This window comes from Zeus faber (genome assembly GCF_960531495.2).
Source record: "Zeus faber genome assembly, chromosome: 7".
Taxonomy (NCBI): domain Eukaryota; kingdom Metazoa; phylum Chordata; class Actinopteri; order Zeiformes; family Zeidae; genus Zeus; species Zeus faber.
In genome coordinates this window covers 20,507,355-20,517,354 of record NC_137203.1, presented here as the reverse complement: position 1 = coordinate 20,517,354, position 10,000 = coordinate 20,507,355, and the positions used below count along the sequence as shown (strand labels likewise).

The 10,000-nt window shown below is 50.4% G+C and overlaps 1 protein-coding gene across 1 annotated transcript in view; it reads left to right on the top strand.

Annotated features, from left to right (window-relative positions):
• mctp1a (multiple C2 domains, transmembrane 1a) overlaps window positions 1–10,000 on the top strand; it is a gene marked incomplete at its 5' end in the record, with an annotated part of 175,249 nt that overhangs the window by 162,570 nt on the left and 2,679 nt on the right. The window contains 3 exons of the mRNA XM_080003866.1: window positions 2,691–2,800; window positions 3,834–3,943; window positions 4,394–4,491. Of these exons, the coding sequence (XP_079859992.1) occupies window positions 2,691–2,800; window positions 3,834–3,943; window positions 4,394–4,491 (318 nt within the window). The remainder of the gene's footprint in view (window positions 1–2,690; window positions 2,801–3,833; window positions 3,944–4,393; window positions 4,492–10,000) is intronic.

The window sequence follows — 10,000 nt, the reverse complement described above, 5'->3', positions numbered from 1 at the left end:
GCTGGGATTTGTATTACGGTTAAAGAAAGCGTCGGCACGGACGCAGATGTTACCAAGTCGCCGTTGGAAGCCTCCCGGATTTCTTTCCATCGGTTTCTTTCTTTAGTTATTTATTTATTTTTTACAAGCCCCATTGTCAGGTTTGCCAAACAAACCCCACTTAGCGTCCCTGACAAACAGAGTGGGAGACGGACAGGATTACAGGGCGTGACTGGGCAGCGTTTCAAGGCTGGAATGCTGTATTTTGCATTCAAATATCTTTAAATTGTGAAAATGTCCTTTATTTAGCGTGTGTGTCAGCCTAAGTTTCCAAAGTTTATACATATAATGTGCCAGAGAAAGGATGAGAGAGAGAGAGAGAGAGAGACTATTTGGTATTTTGCATAACCCGTTGAAAGGAATGCAGCCAGCCTCGCTTGACCTTGACAGTGATCCATTCGTGTCCACGTCAATCTATTTAGCGTCCTGCACATCACCATTCCGCGTTTATGTGATGACATCACAGGCTGAGAGAGAGCTGAACTGAAGGATAAGGTCACTGGCGGATAAAAGGGGAGGAAGCAAATGCGTTTGGAAGTCGTAGAACCTCATCTCTGATCTAGGGCGGGATGGAACGTAGTCTTTAGAGTCACGCAGCAAGACCAGGTGTTCAGATTAACCTCATCTGAAACCCCTTCAGGTGTGTGTGAGTACGCGTGCACGCGCGCGCTCTCGGATGAGTGTGCGTAATGTGTATAAGGTTCCATTATGAGAACAGGTTGCCTGACTCCATATGTGCGCAGGGTGTGGGGGAGCTGGGAAAACAAGCCTCTCGGCGGCCCTCCGTGTTATTGCTACCTCCCGCCTCCCCTGGCCTCGTTTGAAGACAGGAAATAGGAGTCAGGCCGTAGTCCGAGGGGCATGTGGCAATGGTTTATACTTGGCCGACCTTTGACCTATCCTCCCGGCCCCCCCGCCCGCTCTCTCACACCACTCCCTTGTCCCTCAAATGCTCTCCCCCGGGCCCGAAAAATGTCCTGACCCGGCCCGGCCCATCTCGCCCCGGTTTTTCGGGCCCGGACCCGGCCCGATGCGACAGACCCACGTGCGCCCCGAGATTTGTTTTACATGAGAAATGAAAAACAGATGGACTCAAGAAGGGAGGATGGGAGAGAGGAGCACGGAGGGAGGAAAGAAAGGGAGTCTTGTGAAATATTTGCGAAGAAAAATAACCCAGGGACAATGTCTAATTATGTCTATTTGTCTTGTGTGTTTTTTTGCAGGAGAGGCCATGTGGTCTCCCCGCCTGCTCCATACTTCATTTTTCACATTATCTGATCCTGGATGGAGTGTAGAAACGGGGAGGGCCGGTTTCGGAGGAGCTGAGAGGGATGGAGGGAGGGGGATGGGTGGAGGTGTTCCGGAGAGGCTCAGTGGGGGGGCTGGCGGGTAGAGAGGATGGATGGACGGACGGGGTACGAAGGCCCCCGGGGTACAGCGGGCTTTGTGCCTTTTTGAGGTGCGCTCTTCAGTCATTTTGAGGTCTTCATGATCGGGATCATCCAGGTTTTCACTCTTGTAATCTGACATCGTCCATTCGTCATTACCAATAACAGACTTATTTCTGCATGTGTAGTTGTCCGAGGTGGCCTGCCAGAGTTACGACTTTGGCGTTTGATTTTTGCCCAAGCTGTGCTTTGTCAACTTGTTAGAAATGCTTGTTGTGAAGCTACTCATTGACCGACCGCGTTTCCATCAGTGGACTATCCCGTTACCTCCGCTTGTGATAGATTGCCTCTCTTGTTGTGGCCCTTTCTTCTCATCCAAGCATGTCCACAACCACATCCATGGACAAACAGTCTGCGTGTTTGTGTGCTCAGTCGCCCAGCTCTATCACTCTCTGTCACCTCATTCTGTCTGAATGCGTCCTGTCCTTGCCTGTCAGTCGGCAGGCAGCTCATTGACTGTTGCATGACTTCTTAAACTCCTCCGCGTTGTTCAAATGAGCCGGGGTTTGTAGATCCTGGAGATTCCAGTTTTGCGGTCTCTCCCCAAAACCAGCCAACCCCGTCCGCCCGCCGACGCCCCTTTTGCGTAAAATTATTCTCAAGGTTTCAACCATCAGAAGTTGAAAAGGAAGAGCTCTTCATGGTGGGTGACTGCATTTATAAGGATAATAATGATGTCACTGGCGGTGACATCATCACAATGTGCCAGCCAGCAGAACAAAAGAGGACTCGGCCCAGTCCTCCTACTGTTGGCAGCGGCAGAGAGAGGGAGAGGGAGCAAAGATTGATGTATCCATTCTGCTTTGAGTTTAATTCCTCTCTCTATTCACATATTCAAATTTACCCATTTGCACTTTGTAAGGAAAAAGCATTTTGATTTGTTCTGCCAACTTTGTATCTCTATTACCGCCTGGAATGAAAGCTCTTGTCAGTTCGAGCAGGATATCCGGTGATTTGGCTCCCCTCTCAAGTCTTTGACGCTATTTAAAATGTATTCTTTTCACAAAGATGCTTGTGCCCAGCCTATGCCTTGTCTTTTCCTCTTTCTCTTCTTTCGCTCTCTCTCCCTCTCTCTCTCTCTCTCTCTCTCTCTCTCTCTTTCTCTCTCTCTCCCCCTCTCCCTCTCCCTTCTCTCCCTTCCTCCCTCGCCCTCATTTTCTCTCTTTCACTGTCGCTCCGCAACTCCTATCTGCGCTCCTGCAGGACTCGGAGAGAAAGGGCTTCATGAACAAGCTGTACGCCATTCAGGACGTGTGCATCAGCGTGCAGAATGCACTGGGCGAAGTGGCCTCCTATGGCGAGAGGATAAAGAAGTGAGTCATGAGCCCCGTCGCTCAGCACCCGTCCCACTCGGCCCTGTTCTGTTGTGCCCCCCGCTCGCCCCGGCGTTGTTCTGCGCTGCCAGGACACCCCCCCCCCCCCTCCTCGCCCTACCAGCCCCGAGTCTAGCCCGGCTCTGCTCTTAAGAGAGGCTGCCAGTGTGACACCGAGTCCCAGAGAGACAGACAAACAGGCCTTCTGTTTGTTTGTCTGTCACATCTCACTTAGCCCCGCTTGACCCCCCGGCTAGTCGAACACACACATAAAGACGCATTCATGCCGGCGGTGCAGGCACGTACATAGACACAAACGGGCCGGCGCACTAAACAAGGCTTCCTTGAAACGCGTAGAAGGTGTCAACATAAATATTGCTCCGTCTTGGTAATCTGTGTGGCGTTAATTCACACTACAGTTCGAAAATGCACAATGTATTATTGTGCATTTAAGATTTACTGTGGAAATACCACAGAATGACTAATATCACTGCACTAGTATCACTTTAATATTACTTACTTACTTAGACTTAGTTCCTCCCGTTCCTTCTGGAACATTGGGCGACGAGTCCCCTCCATTTGCTCCGGTCCCTGGCGACCCTTCTTGCTCCATGCCAGCTGACACCCATTTCATTTAGGTCTTCCTCACTTTAGTAAAATTATTCTCAATATTCAGTCAATGAGAAAATAGCATTATTCTCTATGATTTAGTGCATTAAAACAATGGCTATGGGTATGACATTTAAATATAGATGATATACTGTACAGGATGAATACGTATGTAAACAATAATACAGTGCATGGATAACAATGAAAGAGTAGTTATGAATTACTCCTATATAATTACTAAATTATTACAGTGTATTACAGTATTATTACAAAAGTAATACACTATATTCCACACTAAATCTAGTGTCTACAGTATAGTGCATTTGCTATGGGTGTGCTACAGTATGTTGCATTACTTGTGATATCATAATGTGTCCTATGCTAATGCATCTTGTTTCATGTCTTTTGTTTCCTCTACTCGCAGCACGTTCAATTGGACTGTGCCTTTCCTGAGTTGGCTGGTCATAGTGGCGTTTTGTTTGGCCACCATTATCCTCTACTACATTCCTCTACGATACATCATACTGGCTTGGGGTGAGCGTTGCACAAAACCCAAATATCGTCATCACCTGGAAGACATGAAGGGAAATGACGTATTTGTGAAAAAAATATATATATATATCATGTATGGGTGTATGCATTTTCCCTGTATCAACAGTCACATTCAAATGTTTCTTATATTTTCTTTGACTGGTCAAAAAGCCTAAACACCTCTTCGGATTTCAAGTCGGGGACTCCCTGTAGGGGTTCTAACCTGAGATTTGATGAATATATGAAAGGTGCGACCCTCCAGAGGCGCAGGGGCTCTTTGATGCTGTAACGTACTGCAAACTTTCTGGGGATGGAGAACAAAAAGAACGAGAGAACAGCAGCTGCGGAGGCTGTAATGATCTGCAGTATTTGCTTACAAGCTTTCCTTTCTCCCCTCTCCCCTGTGACAAATCCCTCGTCACCTTTTTTCCCCCCCTCGGTGTCCCTCCTCAGGGGTGAACAAATTCACCAAGAAGCTGCGGAACCCCTACAACATCGACAACAACGAGCTGCTTGACTTCCTGTCCAGAGTGCCCTCCGACATGCAAGTGGTGGGTTGCACTTTTTAACATTTGACTTTTACACCATATTTACAAACCTTTACGTTAAACACTGGCCTGGGGTTTTCTTTTTTTCTCTATTTTCTTTGCAGTATTCCGCTCGCTTGACCTATATTGGTGTTCTAGAATTTATTCACGACAAAACTGGCTTTTATTGCTGCGAAATCCTCTGTATCCATTATGTTTTCACTGTTAATGGCTTCCTGATCTAATTCAATTTCCACATAGTACGGTGGAGCTGGGTAATAACATAACAAGGTTAACTGAGTTTAGTAAGTAGTCTGATTGACTCCATACACACACGCACACACACACACACACACACACACAAGCACAGTTACCTGTTGTTTGCCGACTTAAGTAAGCCATTATAACACAGTGTAAACAGTTAGCCAGCCTCATGCGGTTTTGTTTCTACATTAAGCGTGAGATCAGATTAACTCTGCGGCTTAAGAGCAAGGGTGCTTCGTTAGGTAAAATATAGCTGTGTAACTGTGCTGGAATGTGTGTGTGTGTGTGTGTGTGTGTGTGTGTGTGTGTGTGTGTGTGTGTGTGTGTGTGTGTGTGTGTGTGTGCGTGTGTGTGTGTGTGCGTGTCTGTGTGCGTGCGTGCGTGCGTGCGTGTGTGTAAACTTCCTAACGTGCCGTCCTCCATAGGACAAGGTTCCGCTTAAACTGCAATTAAGCCGCTGCTTGTGAAAGTCGTTGTGTTATCCGGCACCGATGGGGTCCGCTGTGGCCGTTAAGCCCTGCTGTGCTGAGTACACAGCTCAACCCCCCACCTCCGTCCACACACACACACACACACACACACACACACACACGCACACACACTGATTTGTCCAATCCCCTGCCACATCAGCGTCAACACACTTCCTCTTTGATCGCCTGTTGCCTGCGACCTCTTTCATCTTTACAGGGTCGTAATCCTTGGTCTCCTACCCACCCTTGCCAACCTCCGAGTCCCCCCCCCCTTCCAACCCCCGCTATGCCCCCTCACTTGTACCCCTCCTCCCCTGCGCAGTTTTATGATTTCACAGTGTTCCGGGGGCCTGCAGCGCTGATATGCACCATGCAGTTTCGCCATCGGCCCAAATGAGCCCGGGCTGCCCGCCCTCCCCCTTTCACGCTCTTTCGCTTTCTCTCGGTGGTGGAGTGCAGCCACCTGACACACCTGGTGCCTGAAGGGTCGGAGAATCAGAGGGGCCCAGGCCTTGCAGGTACGGGGCCCTTTACAAGCGCTCTAATGAGGGCCTGCTGGCTGGTGGAAGGTTTGGGTTGGGGGGGGGGGGGGGGGGGGGGTCATGCTATGTTGGCAGGGCAGCTTGTGCAGCAGGAACTACTGTGTGAGCTCCTACTGTAACCACAATGCTACTGTAAAGGTTATTGCTGCAGCTGCTAATAAATCTAATTGTTGCCAGGTTTCAGTGACACGTTCAGAACTTATGGAGTAATGAGGGTGAAAGACCAAGGGAGAGCTGGTAAGAAGATCTTTGGGCAAGGAAAAGAGAAGAAATGGGCCAACAGTTACAGAGAAAGGAGGCGGAAGGAAAGGGAAAGGTGGAATTATTTGATTTGATTGCCTATGAGGAGCGAGGTTTCTGTGTGTTGACACAGTTGCATGATGTCGCGGACAAGTGTTGCAGCGGCTGCATGCGACGATTTGTTAGCAGGGAGGAAACACTGCTGCGAGGAGGTCGGCTACAAAAGTCCCAGGACGTTCCGCTCCACGGTGCGTCCCAATGCCGCCTCCGGGCCTGGGTTCACCTCATTGCCTGCCCTCGCCTTTCTGGGTCATGGTGGCCAGTGGGGGACTAGCCCCGGCGGCTCTGGGATGTTGCGGAAAGGTGCCGAGGTCCAAATGGAGCGTTCCTCCACCAGCCAGCATGCGTGGCACCCACTGGCACTGGCTCAGAGGCCAGCTATGGCTGACACCTTCAGTGACTAATGAAGTGCTATTTTAGGGTCCCGGTCTGACCTAATACACCCACACACTTTCCCGGAGACAGGGTACATGGGCTAAGCGGGGGCCGGTTTGCTGTTCCGCGACATTTGGAGGTGCTTCAGTGCAGCCAGAGGTGATGGGCTTCTAACGACTTCAGATAGAAAGGAGTGGCCAAGCAGAGCTAGGTCACAGCTTGTCTCAAACGACAAAGTGCCCTTGAGCCACCCCAGCATCACTGCGGAACAGCTTTCAGACACATTTTGCTCAACCCCAGGATGGCATTGCAATGTTGTGAGCTTTGGAAGCTTTGCTGTGCAGTAACTACCTGAAAGTCCCTCTTCGGGTCCTCCCGCTTCCCCTCGACTGCCCTTGACGGTTGACTGTCCTCTTTCGTAGGAACCAGGTCTTGCTAACCCAGCTCTCCAAACACTCTAAAACAGTAGCCACACACTCCAAACACTGTCAAACTGCATTAAATAGGAAATCCCTAGAGGAGCGCGGCTACTGCAACAGGCACAGGTAACTTACATTCACCCCTTGAGCAGCTGAGGTAGTCCTGGGGACCTAAGTCATTATGTCCCCAGTAAGTTGTAATGTTACAGGTGTGTGCGTACATCAGCGAAAGGGCTCGCTGTCCCTCTTGGTGGCCGTAGCCTGTATCCGCCTGAGATCGTCCTCCGGGGTAGAGCTATCTTTACGGTTTCAGTGAATCCTGCGTGTCTCCTTAAACAAGGCCAGAGCGGGTACATTTACTGTGCTAAGTATCCCCTCCCCGGCGCTTGGGACACATCGGTGTGCATGCATGTTTTACAACGCCATTAGCCATGTGAGCTAGGGACTGTATATGAAGGGCCAAGGCAATTAGCATGCCAAGTGGTCCTTTATGGTCGATGCAAAGCAGCAGGACCGGCCCCCACCATCTTTGCCCCTACCCCATTCTACTAAAATAGACATGAATTCCAATTTAGCTTCTACAGGACATCGGGGAGTTGGGGGTAATACCGTTTTAGGCAGCGTCCATGTTGAGGATGACCCCAGTCGGACCCCCAGGGGTCGCTAGGGCCAAAGGCAGGATAGTTATGTGTTGAAACTTTGCCAGACACCATCACTCACATGCCCCCCCCCACCCCCCCCCCCCCGCCTCTCCCCAGCCTCCCTTTGTCCTTCCCCTCTCTCTTTCTCTCTCTCTCTCTCTTGCACTTTTTTGCGATAAATTTTAACATTTCTCTGCAAGTAGCCAATTAGTCACCATCCGGCAGGCACCTCACTGCAACACCTCACAACAAAAAACTTTCCTCACTGTGTATGCAGTTTTTTTTCTTTCTCTCACTCTGTCACCTCGACATGTTTCTACCTCTCCTCCCAACAATAGAAACAAGTGCTGAATACACTCGTCTGTGGGTGTCTGAACTGCACACCATTCTTTTGTTTGTGTGATTTCTTTCTTTATGGGCACATTTAATAACCCTTTTGCTAGGTTAGGCGTCACCGGAGATGAAAGTGGCTGTTTTTTTGGGGGGGGGTTCTGGAAAAACCAGCAAGAAACGGCATAGTATAGTATCATTAAAAATGTCTCACTCTCGCCTTTACATGGTTTTGTTTTTTGCCCTCGTTGCCATTCGCCCAGGGCTCACCTGGCGGCCTGCCCACTCAGAACGCATCAAAACCCTGTGGGATTACGAGGTACAGTGTGGGAGACAGGGAGCGATTGAAGGGGGAGCACGAGAGGAGGTTTGACACAGGGAGAATAAGAAAGAGCGATGGGGAGATAGAGAGAATAAGGGAGAGAGAGAGGGAGAGAGAGAGCGAGAGAGAGAGAGAGAGAGGGAGCCGGGTCCCGGGACGCTTTGTGTATGACACCGTTAAGTGAGGCACTCGCTCGTACACGACGCCCCTTCAGCGGCGCGCACTTCAAAGCCTGTTTTTGCAGTTGTACTGTCAACATTTGGGAAAAGAGAGGAGGGTACGCGGAGGGTGGAGGAGGTGGAGAGGGAGCGCAGGGGGGGCGGGGGGTTTGCGGATGGAGCAGTCTTTGAGCAGGGCTGGGTCTTTACCCGCCCGCCTCTGCCGTTGATGTCGTCTTTGAGCTCCACACTCTCTCGGTCCAAATTGCTTGGAAGCTCGCCGCCGCCGCCGCCGCTACCGCCGTTTTTTTTTTTTTGTTGTTTTTTTCCCTCCCTTTCACCCCATTTCGCTTTCTTTTATTTTGTTAACGTTCCACCACCCCACACACACACCCACACCCCCCTCCCCTCCCTAGCCTCCTTTCCCCATCACCATGTCTTTAACTAGCTCTATGTGTTTGCATCTGTTGGCTGCACGTGGGTGTGTGGTAGCTCTTATGTGTGTGTGTGTGTGTGTGTGTGTGTGTGTGCGTGTGTGTGTGTGCGTGCGTGCGTGCGCGCGTGTGCGCGCGTGTGTGTGTTGGTTATTAGGGGAGCAGGGAGCCCAGGGTACAGCACCATGGCAGACTTGTCACCTGGAAGCTGGAATTGAACTTGTGGCGCGTGTGTGTGAGCCCCGTGTCTCACGGCTGGCAGCCTCTCACAGAAACCCTCCTCCTCCTCCTCCTCCTCCTCCTCCTCCTCCTCTTCTTCTTGTCGTTTGATTGAGCTGTTGTTGTTCTCCCCCCATTGTTTTGTTCCATCCCATTCCCTCTCCTTTATGAGAGGAAATAGCGAAAAGGAAAAGAAGAAAAAAAAAGAAAAGGAAACTACTTTTTCCTGACACGCAAACTTTTCCTTGTTTGCTTGTACTTACAAAGAAGAGATTTTCGTCGGGACGGGAATGTCAACACGCAGATTTAATTTGCTGTCACCTTTATTTTGCTATTGTGGGCGTTTGGCCGTATAAAAGGGACGCCTAACAACCGCAAACCCGTATAATACCTGTCCCACTTTAGCATCCGACAGAGACGCTCTTTTAAAACTCGCCTAAGTAGGAAACAACGAGGACGCATGAAGTACTTATGGTGGAAAAAAAGAAAACCTCCGGATGAAATTGGACAAACTGGGATGGATGTGTGAATTGCAGGGTCGGCCATTTAATTTCAGCTGAAACGGGTTTCCCTGATCGTTCGTACACAGCGTCGATACCGAAACAAATTTGCCTGCTTGCTGGTCGTCGGGCCGCTTGCTCGGCGCGCCGGCTCGGTCGGCCGTCCGCGGTCTTTGTGAGCGGAGCGGGGCAGGCTGCCAACGCTTTCATTGTCCCCAAAGCACACATAATGAAAGTCCATTGCACACACACAGACATAGATGGAACGTTATGACCCCCACCCGCCCGTCTTTCGCTCTCTCTCATGAGACTTCCCTGCCCGTCCGTCCGTCCGTCCGTCCGCCATTGTTTTCGTTGGCTCGGCCATAAAAGCTTCCACACCCATATGAGAACGGGATCCATCGCCGCCCGCCCTCCGCCTGTGACCTCTCCCAGTCTCCTCCTCTTCTTCTTCTTCTTCTTCTTCTTCTTCTGCTTCTTCGTCTCCCCCCTCTTTGTTTTCTCTGCCTGCTGCCTCATCAGTTTGCCCTCCTCCACCCTTTTTCCCCTTGCTCCGTCG